Raw genomic sequence first — 19103 nt, 5'->3', positions numbered from 1 at the left:
TCTTTACGGGTGTTGCCCCTGGCAAGCTGAACTCCTAAACCCCCAGGTTTTCCTCGCTCCGAGAATGGAGAGCAGCGGAGGGCTGTTAGCCACAGTGGGGAGGGAAGGAGCAGATGATGGTTAGAGCATCACATCAGGGTGGAATCCAGAGCTCCCAGCTGGAACCAGTGGCTGAAGTCAGGCGGGGAGCCCCAGCCCGCTCCAGAGGAGCGAGGGGAGGAAGGGGGGCAAGTCTCCGAAGCTGAGAGGGGTGGCCAGAGCACCGCCCCTCGGAGGGGAGGGAGGGGTGGCGGGGCTGGGGGCGGGGGTGCCCAGCTGCCATCCCCGCCGTCTCCGGGGCCCCCACTCGCTGGCGCCCCAGTGGGAGGACGGCAGCTGCCCGCTCCCTCCTCCCCACACCCCCTCTACCTGCCCAGTCCCCGAAGCGAAGCGTGAGGAGGCTGCGAGCCGGCGGGGCCGAGCCCACAACTTTGCAGCCTCGGGGAGGGCGAGAGCCGGCGTCCAGGGCTCCCCTTGTCCGCGACCAGAGCTTGGTGAGTTCATTTCCCCACTGCTCTGCGGCGGTGCGGCGGCGGCGGCCGCGCGGGGGGCGGCTTCCGGGGCGTCCGGGAGGCGGTGGCCGAGAAGCCGGCGGCCGCCCGCGCTGCCTGCCTCGCTAGGGCTCCGGCTGTGCCGCCCGCCGCCGCGGGCGCGGCCGGCGCCAGTGCTAAACGGCCACCGGGCCGCCCCGGCGGTCTCCGCTGTCCCTTCTCCCGCACAGGGCCGGGGCTGCGGTGCGGCCGCCCGCCGTGCGCCCCTCACTCCCCCAGCCCGTCTTTCGCCTTCCAGGCGCCGCGGCGCATCTGGAGGCTGCTCCCGCGGCCCCCCTGGCGACCAGCGTGGGGAAGACACTTGCTTCGCCGGATCTCGGGCCGCGGGCTCTCTGGGGTGGGCAGCGCCGCCGCAGCCCCCGGGAGCCCCCAGCGACCACCCCCGGACGTGCCCTGCGCTGAGCCCCTGTGGCGGAGAGGGACCCGAGGTCCCCACGGTGGCCGCGAGTCTCCTGGGGCACTGGCACCTGCAAAGGGGACTCCAAGGTGATCAGTCACCCAGTGGGGACGGGACAGCCTGGACGGAGGCCTAGTGGCATTCGCCCGTCCTGGGTGCAGCAGCCTTCCCAGAACTTTTCTCGCGCCTCGGGCTTGCCTGCTCCTTAGCCCCTGGAAAAGTTCTCGCGGGCGCCCGGAATCCTATTTTTCGGTGGCTTCCGAAGCTGGGCAGGAACCGGGGCTGTGGGGCGGGGTGGAATAAATTTGTGGTAGGGCTGCGCTCAGCGGCGGGGGTCGATCCCCTGGAAACCTGGCCAAGCATCCACGCCTGCGCCCAGGGAGAGCTTGTTGGCATCGAAGGGGTTTCAGCGCCATCGGGGTTGTTTGGGTTTCTCGCTCCAGGAGGGCGGGAGGCAAGCGCGGAGGAGGGGGGGATTTTAATTTCGTCGCCTCAAATGAAAACGCTCTTTGCCAAGAAATAGCTAGGGCAGGCAGCTTCGGAGAGATGGGCTGACCGGAACCGGCTGACACAGGTATTCCTGCTGCGCCCCCCCATCCCACCCATTGCCTAACTGCTTGTGGGAATGTATCGATTGTTGTAATTGATTTTTTCTAAAAAGCCAGGTGGCAGCGGCTGCGTGTGTGTGCACACAGATACACACATACACAAACACAGATACCGAGGCGCACACAGATTACACATACAAAATCACACACACAAGGAACACCCCCCCACACACACACACACAGGCAAGCACACATACCCCCAAAGCTCTTTGCGTTATGGGTAAGGTCCCTGAGTATTGCCCAATATGGGGGGTGGCACGGAGAAAGGGGAGGTGAAACAGTACTTCCAGTAGGTCATTTCTATCTGCCCCCACCCCAAATCTTCTGCTTTCTCCTCCTAGGGGGTCTGAAGGAGGAATCCCAAACCTGGGCACGTCTCCACTGCCATAAAAAAGCAGAGCCCTAGGCAGCCCCCGCTCCGCCACCCGCACCCACCTCCTACGGACTGAGAACAAGTCCCCACCTCGCCCTCCTTGTACCTGACCCCCGGGGCGTCAAGGCGCCGAGGTGGCTCAAAAACGGAGGAGGTGGGCACCAGAAGGTAGGGCTTGGCTCCCAGAGGCTGTCATGATCTTGGGGTCTCACGCCTGCTTGGTCACGGGTTAGGGAAGAGAGGAGGGGTGATCCGAGGGACATGGGTTTGCGTGGAGCAGGACGGACAGATAGCGCCGGGGAGCGCCCTAGGGAGCCCTCTGGACACTGCAGTGAGTCTTCCTCTCACCCTGGCCCCCTTAGGAATGTAATCGAGGATGCTGGCCCTGAGGCTGCTCAACGTGGTGGCCCCCGCCTACTTCCTGTGCATCTCCCTGGTGACCTTCGTGCTGCAGCTCTTCCTCTTCCTGCCTAGTATGCGTGAGGACCCCTCGGCCGCCCGGCTCTTCTCACCTGCGCTGCTCCATGGGGCATTCTTCCTGTTCCTCTCAACCAACGCCCTGGGTAATTATGTCCTGGTCATCCAGAACTCCCCAGACGACCTGGACGCCTGCCAGGGGACCGCAGCCAGGAGGGCCCTGTGCCCTCCGCCCAGCACCCACTTCTGCCGAGTGTGCGCCAGAGTCACCCTGAGGCACGACCATCACTGTTTCTTCACCGGCAACTGCATCGGAAGCAGGAACATGCGCAACTTCATCCTGTTCTGCCTCTACACCTCCCTGGCCTGCCTCTACTCCATGGTGGCCGGCGTGGCCTACATCTCCGCAGTCCTCTCCATCTCCTTCGCCCACCCCCTGGCCTTCCTCACGCTCCTTCCCACCTCCATCAGCCAGTTCTTCTCCGGTGAGTGGGCCTTGGTAGGCAGGTTGGGCCCTATGCAAGGACCTCCTACCTCAACCCCAAGTTGGCCAGGTTTAGCAAATACAGGATGCCCAATTAAATTGTAATTTCAGATAAACAATGCATAACTATTTAATATAAGTATTTCCTGAGTATTGCAGGGGACATACTTACACTAAATTTTTTTAGTTATCTATATGAAATTCAGACTAACTGGGCATGCTGTATGTCACCTGGCAACCTCCCTCCCCACCCCCATCCTCATTCATCTTCTCCTCGTTGCTCGCCACTGTCCATTTGCTCATAGAATGGTGGCAAACCAGGCAATACACCTGCCCTGTGCCAGGAGGGGCTGATTGCTGGCCATCCCTCCGTGCAGCCTGCGAGGTACCCCCATGCTATGTCCTTCCTCTGCCTGGACCCCAATCCTGCTCACACATTCCTCCGAGGACTTTGCCCTCCAAAGGTCTTGCTGATCAACCACAGTGAGGTTGACCAGGGTGCCGGGCCAGTCCCAGAAGAAGGCTAACCCTCACCCTCCTACCCACTATATTTGACCCCCTCCAGGTTGTTCTCCAGTCTGCAGACGGCTCAGAGCAAGGAGCATCCTGGTTGGAGATGCAGCCATATTTAAGGACTCCATCTTCACACCACAGAGCCATGGGACTGGTGTGGGATCTGACCCTCCAGGAGGCTCTTACACTTGCAGGAGCCAGGCATATAGACCTTCACACTGGGGCTCAGCTATGCCCCCCGCTGAGGACTGTGCTTTATATAGCGTACCCCAAGGAGAGCGGGGTACCAGGCCCAGAGGGACCTGGTTCCTGGTGGCAGGAACCAGGCCTTGAAACCAGTCAGGAACCACCCTACCTGGCTGTGAAACTTGCCCCTACCTCATTTCCTTCACTCCACCTACCCTGGCCTTTGACGCTGACTGACTTGGCTCTTACAATTAGTAGCATGCACATATGGACACGTAGCTGTGCGTGTGTGATGTTGTCTCCATTTCTCATGAAGAAACTGAGGCTCAGATGGGGTTAAATGGCTGCCCAGGATCTTACTACTTCCGAGCAGCAGCCTCTGGCCTGCCTCCCAGGTCTTTAGACAACGCACAGCAGCAGAGGGAATACAGCATGTTTCATACCCCATTGACCTTTCAGGGACAAAAAAGACAAGAGTGCAGCTACTTCCACTGAGAACCCCAAATTGTCTTGATATGCCTGGGCTGGACATTCATAAAATTCTGCCCCACTCTGGGGGAAGCCATCATTTTGGTCTTTGTTGGGGCCTCAGCCCAGTCCTCTGCAGGCGTAAAACTTTGTGCCATTTGGCAGTGGGAACACAGAGACCCTGGAAGAAGGACCCAGCTATGAGGGTTGCCTTGAGGGCTGGTGGTTGAGCTGGGCCCAGAACTCAGAGCTCTCGGACCTTCTGGATCCTGGCGCCAGCATAGGAGGCTGCTGGGACTGAAATAACCAGGACGGGGGAGGGTAAGTGGGCGGGCTAGGGGGTGGAGTGTGACACCGGCAGGTGGAGAGACGAGGAGAGCCAGAGAGACTGATTACACTTTCTTTTCCAAGTAGTTTCATCACATAAAAATGGGTGCTTCCAAAGAGAGGATCTTGAAATGGTTTGATTTAAGCCTGGGCTTGAGGCCTGTCCATATGTGCTAGGTTTGGGTGGGAGACAGGAAGGTAAAGAAGAGCCTCTTGCAAACCTCTTGCTTTGATCTGATAGGGGAACAGAGCCAGTCAGTGCCTATCTTGGGGCCCAGATCCCTATTCTAGCAGAAACATGAGTCCCATTATCTTTTACCTCCTCACCAGACCCACTAGGAAAAGGAGGCCAAGATTTCTTTTTCTTTTTCTTTTTATTATTTGGCTGCATTGGGTCTTAGCTGCGGCATGCAGGATCTTCATTGTCGCATGCGGGATCTTTTGTTGTGGTTCATGGGCTCTTCGCTGCGGCGCGCAAGCTTCTCTCTAGTTGTGGTGCTCGGGCTCCAGGGCGCGCGGGCTCGGTAGTTGCGGTGCGGGGGCTCTCTAGTTGTCCCGCGGGCTCTAGAGTGCATGGGCTTAGTTGCCCCATGGCATGTGGGATCTTAGTTCCCCGACCAGGGATCAAACCCACATCCCCTGCACTGGAAGGCAGATGCCTAACCACTGGACCACCAGGGAAGTCCCGAGGCCATGATTTCTAATCTCCAACTCTCCCATCTCATCTTCCTCCTTTGCCGGCCTTTCATCTTTCCCCTTGGCAGCCCTTCTCTCGCCTGCCCTGACACACACCTCACCTGTTCAGCTTCTCCCTTCCTGCCCCTTCTCCCTCTCTTCTCAACCCAAACGGTTGAGGGCACCGCCTGCCCTCTCATCTGCTCTGGAGGCCAGCTGGACAGGAGGGTGTAAAAAGGGGCAAGTCGCTTGCTAGATTGAGCTGTCCCCAACTGTGGTACTGCCCCTAAGGCAGATCTGCCACCAGAGCACGGGATGGCTGTGTGTGGGCCCCGGGAGCCAGAAGTGGGAGGGGTCTTCTGGCGGCTGTACCCACATGCCCTCCGTTGATGCCAGAGAGGAAGAAGACTGGCCAGTTAGACTTTAGAAGCTGTTCTTTCTTTCGGCTTCGTGGGACCAGTACAGGTTGTGTCACTTCTCTGAGCCTCATTCTTCTCATCTGGGAAATGGAGGTGACACCATCTGACCTGTGTCATGGCATTTGGAAAAGTACGCCAGTGTGGTGGGTGCCAGAAAGTCCAGTAGAAGGGAAAAGGGGTTAACATTTGTTGAGCAAATGTTATGTGCTAACCACGGTGCAGGTCTCATTTCATCCAGTCCTCAGGACAAGTTTGTGAGGTAGGTATTATTATATCATTTTTAAAGACTCAGCAACCAAAGGCTTAAAAAGGTTAAGTTGCTTTGAAAGCACACAGCTAGTATGAGTCCAACCCAAGCTTTGGACTCAGAGCTGCTAGCCTCCAGAACCCACATTCTTCCCACAATACTGCCTCTCTGAAGTTGCTTCTTGATGAATGAGCCACTTTGGGAGGGAGAGAGCTTCTTATCCCAGGATGTATATTAAAGATGCTGGGTGATGATCTGTCAAAGGTGCTATAGGTGCTTGGTGGAAAGCCGGGGTGGAGTGATTGGATGGTGTGACCCTTCAGGCCCATTAGGAAAATTCTGTGATTTTCTAAAAAAGCAGAACTATTATTAAATAGTTCAGAGGAGCTGAGGCAGCCAGGCTAGGCAGGTTCAAACACTTTGAGAGAAAGCATGTCCCCAGAATAGCCTTTTGTAGCTGCTGCAAGGGGCCGGGGAAAGGCCACAAGGTCTTTTCTGCATGCCTTGATTTAGCGCCAGAAAAAAAGAGACTGTGGAAAACAGCTTCCATCAGCCCAGGCTTGTCCCTGAGGCTGAGGTGCAAGGCAGGCTTGCGCTTGACAGCTCTGATGTTTGCACATCCCAGCTTGAAGGCCATCTTTGCCTGTAGCATTCCTGCACCCCAGAGGGCACCATGGTCCCAGGATCCTTCATCCTGCACATGGCTGCCTGAGCTAACCTGTGCTGACAAGGAAGAAGTGGGTCAGAGGCATGGCACAGCCCAAGGTGAGCCCTGTCCCGTTGCTGCCCCCTGCCCCCCGTGCAAGCCAGCTGGACTGAGCTTTCCATCCCCCGGGCAGCAGGACTTTATTTGTCCCCAAGTTTGCAAAGAGAAACCTGCTATCAAAGCTCCTAGGGCTGAGGGCAAGAGGGGGATGCTAATGAGCAAACCTGAATCATATCCACATCCTCCTGGCCACTGAGTCCACCATTGCTCAGATTGGAAAAGTTTTTTTTTAATTTATTTATTTGGTTGCGCTGGGTCTTAGTTGCGACAGGCGGGCTCCTTAGTTGAGGCTCACAGGCTGCTTAATTGTGGCATGCGAACACTTAGTTGTGGCATGCATGTGGGATCTAGTTCCCTGACCAGGGATTGAACCCAGGTCCCCTGCATAGGGAGTGTGAAGTCTTAACCACTGCGCCACCAGGGAAGTCCCTGGAAAAGTTTTAAAAGCCCAGCCCTCAGGGGTCTGGGAATGGAAACGTGGGGAGATGAGAAGAGGTCTGTGGGCGCCAGGGGAAGCTGGAGAAGGGAGGAATAGGGTTGAGATTTGCAGAGGTTGAATAGGTTGTAGGGTAGGGTCTCTGGCAGGTACCCGCATCTCACTGGAGGAAGTGACAGTGAGCTTGCCCTGCTGGAGAGAGGGGCTGAGGAGGGCTTTTGAGTTCTCTCCTGGGCCCACTGCCCTGGCTGCTGGGTAGGTCAAGGCTGCTAAAGTTGTAGCCCAGCCAGATCTCCAAGCCCTGGGAAGGAGAAGGAGAAAGCGTGATGGTCTTAAGAGTTAAACTTGAGCCCCTTTTGGAGGTAGTCTCCTTATCTGTGAAGGATGCCCAGCAGGGAGTGCTGCGCTGAGTGTGAACCAGAATGCTGGCCACTGCGCACACAATTTCTCTGAATCACGCAACCCTATGGAATCATTGTTGTTATACCCACTTTACATTATGAGCAAACTGCAGCTCAGAGAAGTTAAGAAACTTGTGCAAGACCACAGAGCTGGGAGATTCAAACTTAGCACGGACCGACCACCCCAGCTCGGAGGAAGAGTGGGGAATCTCTCACTCAATGATGTTTAAACCAGTCATGGAGAGTGCTGGTTTAGAGGGGTTTAGGGAAGGTCCAGCTCAAGGCAGGGACCTAGACTGATGACCTTGGGGGCCTCTTCCAGCCTTAGCAAGCTCTGACAGGACGGCTCTGGCTGAAAGTTCCAGTGGCCATACTGTCCTCTTTTTAACATTGATGACTGAATTATCCTCTGCACTGCCTTGAAACTCGTGATTTATTCTTCTTGATGACTAGGCCCTGTTCTCCATCATGCTGTCACTTTCCCGAGTCCTCCCAGCCAGTGCTCACAGCTCTGGAGAGAAGGCACTGCAGTCTAGACAGCTGCCCTGGCACCAGCTCCCTCTCCAGGGTCCTCAGCTCGCTCCTCTCTCCTCCTGAAAAAAAACCCTTCTCCCTGTTTCTAGCCCCAAAAGAGAAGGCAGAGAGAGAGAGAGAGATGGTATCACTGACCCTGAGGAAATGCTAGCATCTAGGCACTGCCCATAGAAGTTTCCTTTCCTTTCCCCTCCACGTCCCCAGTTCTCCTCTCTCGCCTCAGGAGCCATCAGCACTAAGAAAAAGTTAGGACAACTTGTTCCTCTCCCTCGCTGCAGAGCTGAGATGTAGCTTCAATCTCATTAATCTCCCCCCTAGCGGAAAGCGCCTGCTTGGATGTCAGTTCAGTGCGTGGCCTGGGTGTAAAGTGATTCTGTTGTTTTCCCGCCCCCTGCAGGAGCTGTCCTTGGTCCTGAAATGTTCGTCATCCTCATGCTCTACCTCTGGTTTGCCATTGGCCTGGCCTGCGCTGGCTTCTGCTGCCATCAGCTGCTGTTGATCCTCCGGGGGCAGACCCGCCACCAGGTGCGGAAGGGGGTGGCAGTGAGGGCCCGGCCTTGGCGCAAGAACTTACAGGAGGTCTTCGGAAAGAGGTGGCTCCTGGGCCTGCTGGTCCCCATGTTCAATGTTGGAAGTGATAGCTCCAAGCAGCGGGACAAGTAGCAGGCACTCCCATCATTTCTCTGTGTGTGTGTATTGACTCCGCGTGAACATAAGACCACAACACCCTGTCTCCACCCATGGCCCACTACAACTTTGGACTGGTAAGGTCCTAGCATCCACCCCTGGTCTGTAACACACAGAGAACAGCGTTGGCTGGTGGATCATGACGAGGAGGGAGAATGGCCACCGAGGCATTGCTAGGTTCCCCATGAGCCAGCCTGGTGGCTGCTAGCCGTGCAGAGCCTCTGCTTTTGTTTCTTCCCCCTTGGGGTGCCTGCTTTTCCCCTCTGCCTGGTTCACCCACGCTCCACCAAGTCTCATGTCATCACTGCTATCTGCTAGACTGTTTCCTCTCAGCCCCGTGTTAGGAGTGGGGAGTGGATTCTTGCTGCTGGTATGAAGCTCCCCAGGACCTGGAGTCTGGCAAAAACGTTTAAAATTACCATGTGTGAGAGGCAGCCAAGTCAGCTCTGCCAGCTGCTAGTGAGGTTGGGAAAGGAGGGGTGTGTGTCCTCATCCCCTCTGTGGAATTTTTAACAGTGGAAGGAAAAAAGAACTCAGTAGCTTGCTGCCCAGCCCTCAAGTTGCAAGGCCCTTTCTCTGGGAGACAGCAGCCAATGGCCTGGGATTTCTAGCTGCTGTCCCCTCTCCACCCCGCCCCAGCTGGCTACCCAGGCCAATCCAGGACCTGGCTGGATGCTTCCTTTCCCTGGCACTCTTCCAGCCTTTCCCATTGGTCCCCAGCCTCTGGGTCTTTGCTAGATGCTGGGAAGGCAAGGAAGAAGAGAGAAGGAAAGGGAGATACTGATAAATGAGAGTGGTATGTGATTGCACAACCATATAGAAGGGGGCATGTGATCGTGTGTGTGTGTGTGTGTGTGTGTGAGAGAGAGAGAGAGAGAGAGAGAGAGAGAAGTGGTGAGGAATGTTGTTATGAAAATAGAGAAAGAATGGGAAGAGAGAGGGTCACACAGAGATTGGGCACTGGGATATTTGGGGACTGAGAATGAAAGGGGAAAATGGGTTCATTTCTGAAGGACAGTCTAGCAGCTAAAGCTGTTCAGTGTTTGAATAGTTGCCTGGGAAGGTAGTGAGTGCCTCACAACTGGAGGTATTCCAGAAGGGGCTAGGCAGTCATCTAGCAAGCATGCTGTGGAAAGAATTTCTGCACAGGGTCAAGGAAACGAAGATCCTTTCCCACCCCAAGATGCCAGTGTCTTCTTCATGATTGCCAGGTCCAGAGGCAAGATCTGCAGGGATACCTGTGAATTATTTGCTTTCGTGGAGGATGGGGCGGGCATGGAGTGGTCTGAAAATCATGATGCAAACTTTCAGGACCCTACCCGACCACCAGGGAGATGGGACTACTAGGTATTAATGCTAGTTGAGGCGGTTGGCCTTTGAGAACAGGGAGGTGGAGCAGTGTCGGGGCAGTGGTGGGGAGAGCAAAGCTGGAAAATCATGTTCAACTCTGAGGAGTGAGATTGGGAGAGTTGAGGCTCAGGAATGGGGAGACCAGAATATAGGGGTGCAATTGGGAGACCAGCCCTGACTGGCTCTGGATGAGGGCACTGCTCTGCATTCTGGGACCCAGAAGACCAGACTCCTGGGGCATATGAGGGAGTGGGGACAATACAAGTGCCCCCTCCTGACTGGGTCCCAAGGCCATTCTGCCATCCAGTCTGCTGGAGCCCACACTCTGCAGTGTCCAGTTGGTGGCCACAGTGACCCCAACCGTTGCCACACGACACTGCACAGCACCTCGAGTTCTTGAGCAGAGCTTGGGAGGACTTTATCTTGGTTCTGCCTTCATGCCCACTAGGGAACTAATGTAGTAATGGTGCCACCTGCTCATACTTCTCCCCCTTATATTATTCATTCATTCATCCTACATGTATTTACTGAGCACCAACTATGTGCCAAGTCTCTACCAGGCACTGGTATACAGTGGTGAACAAGATGAAATCCCTGCCACCAAGAGCATCCTGTTGCTGCCCCCATGTCCCCACCCCCTGAAAAATAGTCACTCTGCCATCTTGCTGGTCAGCAGGATAGGTCACTTGGAGGGGAAGGATGTGGCAGAGAGGGTTGAAGGGGAGCCCAGACTTCCTGGATGGATGGGTCATTGGGGCGGGGGGCATCCTCACCCTCAGTTCTGACCATATTGAATCAGTGGGAGTGGAAGGGGAGAAGGGAAAGGGCCTGGCTCACTCCTGACCCCAAAGCTCAAGCTTGGAAGCCAGCCCTGCCATGCTCAATCTCTTGGAGGCTCAGCATTGTGAGGGAGCAAAAGGGATATGTGCAGGGAGTCATCTCCTGGCTGACTGGTCAGTGGGGGTGACAGTGGGGAGGTTGCCAGGTGTAGGACTTGAGAAATATTTGTACACATGGCCCTATACTGTCGATGAAGAACATCAATAAAATATGTGGTTTTAAATTGGACTTGATGTGATTGTTTTGGCACTGTGGTTGGCAGCAGGGCTGGCAAGGCTGGAATACACTGACACAGTCATACTAGCTGCTAAAATATTTAAGGTAAGTATTAAAAACGCTTCTGTTCCAATAGGTAAATAACCATTGTCCAGACTCCCTGAGCAATCCAGCCCTGCTGTCCCAGCTGCTCCTGCTCCTCCCTGGGATCCCGGGCTCACCTCGCATCCAGCAATGAAAAGGGCAGCGCTTGGCAGCTGCGTGGGGCCCCCAGGATCCTGCTCCAGCCCATCAGCCAGTGTCCACTGTGAGTGGTCAGGATTGTGCTGTGTGGCTGGTAAAAGTGTGGGTATCAGCCCTAGTTGGTAGCAGGTCTACGTGCTGGGATCTGTGGACCCACAGGCACCAGGGATGGAATGTCCCACCTGGGAACTTGCCTCCTCCTCCCTCTCCCAATCCTCCTCTCCCACTCCTTCCCGTGACAGTTGGGGAGTGAATGAAGAGGGGAGTCCACCTGGTCCTCCATCTCAGCCAGAACTGACCACCACTGAGGATCAGCCAGGGCCCTCTGCCCTCTTGGCCCCTATAATACGTGGACACCTTGGTAGCTGGGAGGGTGTTGAGCCCTGCAGGGAGGGAGTGGTCCCTGAGCAGGTGAATGGGCATAACCTCTGATGCATCCAAAGATGTGCAGGCCTGGACTGATGGAGGACACAGCTGCAAAGTGCTCATCCTACTTGGGCTGTTGAAGAACCTTCGGCCTAGGCCAGTGTTGTATATGGGTCGGCATTCCCTGAACACACACCAAGGGGCAACCAGCAAGGCAGCCCCGAGATATGCTGGGGCCAGCGGGAAGGGATGAATGGAGCTGCAGCTAACCCTCAGCACATTCTAGAGTGTGAGCTATCCATACGCCACAGGGCAGACACACCTGCCTTGTTCACACTGTACCCTGGATGCCTGGCAGGGACCAGGCACATAGTAGGTGCTCAATGATTGCACAGATCAGTGCTCATTCACTTGCTCCATACCTCTTCTTCCCCTGATGTGCCCAGCACTGGGCTGTGCACACAGTGGGGCTGGAAGACAAATGAGACAGCTCTGTTCTCCAGGGGTTCACATCCTGGGAGAGGTTCCTGGGAGTGCTCAGAGGACGATGAGGGCACATCCAGAGGTAAGGAGCAGGGAGCTTCCATTTGGGCAGAGCCTGGAAGGAGGGATGAGATCTCTGCAGGTGGAGAGGGATGGAGAGGGCTGTCCAGGTGGAGGGAACAGGCCTGGAGCCTTGGAATGATTGTGGAACAGTTAGGATAGGGGACATCACAGTGAGGCAGAGGGAGTTAAGGCTAAGAGTTGGGACCTGAGCAGAGGGGCCTTGAATGCCAAGCTAAGAAGAGATCTGGAATAAATTTGACCGGTAATAGGGAACCATTGAAGGTTTTGAGCAAGGGAATTACCTGATTAGAGCTAGAGTTCAGAAAATGGAGCCTTGGCAGGTAGACTGGAAGTGGGAGGGACCAGATAAGAGGCATTTCCTATGATCTGCGTATGATGTAACGAGGGTCTAGGGGGGAATAGTGGCTGTAGGCTGGTAAGGAAGGGAAGATATCAGAGGCACTTCACAGACATGGAGCATGACTGAAGGGGCACTGGTGAAAGGATCCAAGGTGATCCTGAAGGTTGAGGTGGGGTGATCAGTGTGACCTCAAAGGACAGGCCATCAGGAGCACTGGAATTGGGAGGAGAACATGACCCTGGGCAGGGTGCAGGGCCCCTGAAGCGCTCGCCACTGTCATTGGCCCATTGGTTGGCAGTTGATGGTGTCACTCTCAATAACCACTCTGCAACCTTGGGTGGAAGAAAGGGTTCAGAGCTTTTTTATGCACAACTCTCTGACTCCCAAAGCCGAGGTGTGGGGAGCCAGCTGCCTGTGGCAATAGAGGTCATAGGTCCTCTGGTCTCCACACCCAGTGTCAGACACAGTGAGATACTGGGCTCCCCAGCGCTCGGGAACCGAAGGAGCTTTGGGGAAAGGATGTACTTGAGGAGACCTAAACCACATCCCCCTCCACTGTCATGAGGAGCCCAGTCCTTCAGTCCTGGCAGCCATCTTTCAGCCAGTCTCCTCCACTAAGAACATGGTTGTCCCTGTCACTCCATGTATTTGGTCCCCCAAATGCCCTGGCTCCTCTCTGTGCCCTGTGTCCTCCAACTGGCCTCATTGTTCCCCCTCATGTCCCTCCTGCCCTGCTTCTGGGCATGCACTCAGGGATGCTTGGGAAGCAGCCCCTCCTGCTGGGGAGAAAAGGGGGTGATGGGCAGAGAGCAAGGATGCCTGACTCCTGTCTTATCCCAGGTGCCTTAGAGATGAGGCAGAACCTTGGACCTGCTTACCAGCCAGGCGAGCCTGCTGGTGGGGCAGGCGGTGTCTGGGGTAGCTCAGCTGCTCTTGGTGTTGGCCTCTGCCTCTGCCTCTGCCTTATTCCTCTCTCTCTCTCTGGGTGGTGCTGGGCCAGCTTCTCCATTCATTCCTCAAACATTCATTGATGCTGACTCGATGCCAGGCATGGTGCCAAAAACCAGGAAGGCAAAGATGAATGAGACCCATTGCCTGACCTGGGGGAGCTCACAGGGAAGAGGACCAATCACAGACGGTCCTGTGGTATGAGAGCGCTGATGGAAGGAGGAGGACAGGGTGCTAGGGAAGCCTGGAGGAGAGCACTCACTCAGCCGTGGGTAGGCTGGAAGACTTCCCAGAGGAGGTGACATCTGGGTCACAGAGGATGAATAGGAGTTGGCTAGGCAGAAAAGCAAGGCTGTGGGTGGAAGTGGGGATGGGAAGGACTATCCAGGGGCAGGGATGCCAGCTGATTTCTGGGAATTTCAAGTCTCCATTTAGGAGTGATGCGAGCATGAGTATGCAACCACAGTCAGAGAAGATTTTAGTCCTGAGGGCACGCTCCCCCTGTCTCCTCCCTCTGATCACTTCTTACAAACCCTTGGCTCATCCTAGGTCAAGGGTGTCCTGCTTGGGTGCATCAGGCACAAACTGATGTCTAGATCAGCAGGGTCCTCCAGGTTGGAGACCAAAGGCAGGGGGTCATGTTTATTGCCCAGAGTTTCAGCCTGAAGCTGCTGGAAAACTCAACTGGGACCATCGGAGATCCCTGGACCTCACCCTGGGCCCAAAGAGGGGCCTCTGGGAGCTCCCCATCACTCTTTCCTTCCCACCCAGACTCAGCAAATGGGGTTAGAAGGAAACTGTTTCTGCCAAGATGGCCTCCAGGAGCTAGAGTAGAATTGAAAAGCTGAAAACCCTGAAATGTAGGGATGACCCGCATGATGTACAATCTCCTGACTTGACTGGCAAGGTCCACATCCCCTTGTGGCCCTCTGCCCCCTCGTGGGTGACCCCACACCCCACAGCTACATGCCTCTTCCATCAGCCTAGGCCTCTCCCAGCCCCGCTACATCCCACAGGGCCTCTCCTCAACTAGTCCAGCCCTGGGGGAATCTTCCCCTACACCTGGCAGCTCTAACTTCCTCCCTCCTTGTGGATTTCGTCCCCCAACTCTACTGTGAACCTTAGAGGGCGGGAATGGAGATGATGGAGTGCCCTGGTTTCCCCCTTCCTAGTGTAGAGTGCAGTCCACTGACACTACTGTCGCAGTAATTCTACCGTGAGTGAGAATGACCAACACTTACTGAGCATTCTCTGCATGGCAGGCCCTTGTCGTACACACACTTTACCTGCACTATTTATTCCTCATAGCAACCCCTTGAGGTATGATTTCTTACTACCCCTATTTTCCAGATAAAGAAACTGAGGCCCAGAGAGGTTATATAACTTGCCCAAAGCCTTGTGGCAGAGCTGGGATTCAAACCCAGGCTGCCTGCTCCTGACTTTATCCTTTTAACCCAGACACTAGATTGTCTTTCTACGTGGACTGCTGTAGACATCCAATAAATTCCCTGCTGAAAAGTAACAAGGAGTCGCATTTTTATTCATCAATTCATTGACTGACTGATTCATCCAACACATTTATTGAGCACCTACTATGTGATAGGCCCTGGTGGGAATAGAGAGAAGAACAAGGCTCAGCCTCTCTCTTCACAGAGCGGACAGTCAGCTGCTTAAGGTGACTGTGCAGGTGAAAACAGGCTGATTTCAGGAACTATGAGGTGTATCTGGTTCCTCCCAGACTGATGAGATGGCGAGTTGCCCTGGATGAAGCAGCTTCTACCAGAGGCTGACTGTGCGGGTCTGAGGACAGTCCAGGCGGGGGCCATCCTCCAGGGCTCAGGGACAATGCCTAGCCAGGGGGAAAGGCCTGAGTTATTTCCGGGCTGCCGCCCTCCCAGGCAGTATCCGGGCACCTGCAGGAGGGGACCAGACACTGCCAGAAGGCCGAGCACAGCCGGGCACCTCTCACACCCTCTCCCACAGAGACCAGAGCAAGGGAGGCACCAAAGACCCTAGATGGAGTGGGCTCTGAGGAGGAAGAGACACAGCCGCCAAAGCTCATCTACAACCTATGTGAAAAGAGAAGCCTCCGGAGGGGCCAAAGGGATAGCTGGCGAGGCGAGATCACATGTTAATGTCCTCTCCACTGAAGGCAGCCTTAGCCAGAAGCTGGCAGGCAGGGAGCAGGGCACTGACCTGAAACTCTGAGCCGAGAGCAGCCGAGAGCCAGCGTTGGGAGGCTTCCAGAGGGGAGGCAGTCCTGTGTGTGGGCTCCTTCCCAGAGTCCCGGTCCCCAAATGCCCCTCTCTGGCCTCCTTGTGATGCCTGAAATCCCCACCACCAGCATCTCCTTAAAGACAGCACACCCCCCCAGCCACAACTCCTCCTTTCAAATTCTGGGATCCGCTCGAGCTGCCTTCTTTTTCTGCCTGATACAGAGCTGAGAGTTGGGCCAGATGCGGTCTGAATGGGGAATTTTAGATAGAGAGGAGGGGAGAGTGGCGTCCAAGACATGGGGAGATCTGAGGGGAAGGGGGGCCCTGCATGAGCGGTGGGAGGGGTGCCAGCCTGGGAACCTTCTCCACAGCATGGGCAGAACTAGGCCTTGGATGGGCAGGCATGGGGGTGGGGCTCACATGTCCCCTAAGCAGTAAGTGGCATCTTGGAAAGATCACCACACGGTGAGTCCAAAGTGCCCAGTGGTTCCGGTCACTGCCATCCTCGGACATTGGACTCACTCTTTTCTTTTTTATAGTTAAATATGCAATATTAATTTTTTACTGACATATAGTTGATTTACAATGTTTCAGGTGTACAGCAAAATGATTCAGTTGTACCTATATATGTACATAGATATATATGTACATCTATCTATCTATAGATAGATAGATATTCTTTTTCAGATTCTTTCCCATTATAGCTTATTACAAGATATTGATCCCTGTGCTATACAGTAGGTCCTCGTTGTTTATCTATTTTATATAGAGTAGTATGTATCTGTTAATCCCAAATTCCTAATTTATCCATCTCCTCTACTTTCCACTTTGGTAATGATTAGTTTTTCTATGTCCATGGGTCTGTTTCTGTTTTGTAAATAAGTTCATTTGTATCATTTTTTTAAGATTCCACGTATAAGTGATATCATATGATATTCGTCTTTCTCTGTCTGACTTACTTCGCTCAGTATGATAATCTCTAGGTCCATCTATGTTGCTGCAAATGGCATTATTTCCTTCTTTTTTATGGCTGAGTAATATTCCATAGTATATATGTGCCACCTCTTCTTTATCCATTCATCTGTCGATGGACATTTAGGTTGCTTCCATGTCTTGGCTATTGTAAATAGTGCTGCTATGAACACTGGGGTGAATGCATGTTTCTGAATTAGAGTTTTCACCGTTTCCAGATTATATGCCTAAGAGTGGAATTGCTTAAACTTTAGTTTTAGTTTTTTAAGGGACTTCCATACTGTTTTTGGCTGCACCAATTTCCATTCCCACCAACAGTGTAGGAGGCTTCCCTTTTCTCCACACCCTCTTTGGACTCACTCTTAGACTTATCAAGAAGTGGACATTCTCGGCCCTCAGTGGGGCACACTGAATGAACCCCCCCAAAGGGGCAAGCACAGCTCTCCCTTGCCACAGACTCCACCCCTCCCCACTGTGCAACACACAGGGCCCCTGGAGCCTTCTGAGTTCGTGACCCCTGAGAGGCTAAGCTTCAGGAGAGCTGAGATCTAGTCCCGATTGTGCCTTAGATAAGCTGTGAGATCTTCCACAAGCCACTGGGCTCAGCGTGGCAAACCTCTGCCTAGCATGTTGTGCAATGGACGGTGGGAGGAAAGGCAGGAAGAGTGCTTAGGGGAAAAAGCAGTGAGGAGTATGATTTCAGAGTCGGAAAGACAGGGGAGGTGAAATGACATGAATTGGATTTTGATGGATTCCAAGCCAGCAGAGGTCAGCAGCAGCAGGAAAAGGGCTGTTCCTGCTTTTAATCAGACTTGTAAGGACTGCTCACATGGTCCAGGTGGAAAGAGCCCTGGGAGACCCGAGGAGGGAGCCGAGCAGGCGGCCAGTAGAGCGAGCAGCGAGGCCCATCCACCTGAGCGCGCCTGGCAGCTGGGGCCGAGAGCTCCCTCGCACGTGCTGGGTAATTAATAAACAGAGGAGCAGGGGAGGGGGACGACGGCTCGGAGAAAGGATTTAATTAGCAACGCCTTCAGGAGAGAAAATTAAATTACAGGAAACAATGGTGGGACTCCGAGGAACACGAAACCCCTAAACCCATTTCGCAGACCCGACCCCTGCGCGGGCCCGGGCCGCAATGCCACAGCCGGGGCCCCACCCCGGGCCCCACCCCGTGGGACCAGGGCCGCGCGGGGCGGGGTCTCAGCCGGCTTGGCTGCGCTTCCCCGTCGCCCTTGGCATGCCTGGGACTCGCCAGGGCCCGCTGCCGTGGCTCGGCTCCGCCGGGAGGAGGCGCCCGCGCTCCGCAGGCCAAGGTGGGGAGCAGGAGAGGACCTCGGGCGAATCAAGCCCGGGTCTGGAGGGGCTGCTCGGTGTCTTGACTCGAGGAACCACAAAGGGCTTCAAGGGGCCAAGGGCGAGATCTAGGCCCAGACTCATGCTGCTTCTAGTGGTCTGATTCATCTAGTCGTCAGAAAAGTGGGAAGAACCAGCCTGATCCAGAGAAATGAGGCCAGGCAGTGCGAGGACAGGGCAGCCTTGTCCACACCCCGGCTCCTCCCCCGTGCATCACCTTCTGGGAGGTTCTTGGCGTTCACGACCTCGCTCTCATCCCTGCCGCCTCTCCGCAGCCACCACTGTGGCCTGGTGTCCCTCTACCCCACTCCCCCTCCTCCCCACAACCTGGTAGTATTTTTACTAGTATAAACAATAGCAACCATTCTTGAGCTCTCACTAGATCCAAGCCTTCTGGTGAGTACTTGGCCTAGGGGAAATCACTGAATCATGACCACAGCCCAGATCTGCAGAAGAGGAAACTGGAGCTCAGAGAAGCCAAGGAAGTCACCCATGAACACACAGCTGTTAAGTGATAACGCTGACATCATACCCCATTGGTCTCTAAGCACTAGTCCAGCAGGGGAGCTCCCTTTTTGATCCCCAGTCCCTAGTACGGAGCTTCTCTCATATTAGGCACTCAGGAAGGATTTGTTGAATGAATGGCAGGTGTCTCCTTGATTGTCAGAGGGGGCGCTAACAGCTGAGAGGCTGTGAGGCTGAAATGAGATGGCATGTGTAAGCACCTGGCACCGCACTGGGACCACTGTGAGCGTCTAGTAAAAGCTGGTGCCAGTGCTTCTCAAACCTGACAGTGTGCAGGAATCACCCGGGAACCTGGTAAAAATGCAGATTCACAATCAGCTAGTCCTCTGATTCTGCATTTCTAACAAGCTCCAGGGGATGGCGATGCTACCGATCACACTGCACAGTGCAGGGCTAGTCCCTTCTCCTCGGCCCCAGCCCTAAACCCAAGCCCACGATGGGGAGCCATTGCAGGAGTTCCCAGTTTTGTCTGTACATTCGCAGTCCTCTGAGGAGCTTTAATTACTGATGGGGATAGGGAAGGGGAGGTCCTACCTCCCAGAGAATCTGCCAGAATTGGTCTGGGGTGTGGCCTTGGGCATCGGGATTTTCAAGGGCTTCCACTATGCAGCCAAGGCTAGACCCGCTGCCCTGGAGGTG

General features: G+C 54.9%; 1 protein-coding gene across 1 annotated transcript; it reads left to right on the top strand.

The window, feature by feature from the left end:
- The first annotated feature begins 2344 nt into the window (after nt 1–2344).
- Nucleotides 2345–8504, top strand: ZDHHC22 (zinc finger DHHC-type palmitoyltransferase 22). The gene is made up of 2 exons (XM_061182752.1): nt 2345–2870; nt 8239–8504. The coding sequence occupies exons 1-2, from the start codon at nt 2345–2347 to the stop codon at nt 8502–8504; spliced, it is 792 nt and encodes a 263-aa protein (XP_061038735.1).
- The last annotated feature ends 10599 nt before the right edge of the window (nt 8505–19103 follow it).

This window comes from Eubalaena glacialis, chromosome 2 (assembly GCF_028564815.1).
Source record: "Eubalaena glacialis isolate mEubGla1 chromosome 2, mEubGla1.1.hap2.+ XY, whole genome shotgun sequence".
NCBI classification, from domain to species: domain Eukaryota; kingdom Metazoa; phylum Chordata; class Mammalia; order Artiodactyla; family Balaenidae; genus Eubalaena; species Eubalaena glacialis.
Note: the sequence above shows the minus strand (reverse complement) of the source record. Positions and strands in the feature narration are given on the sequence as shown.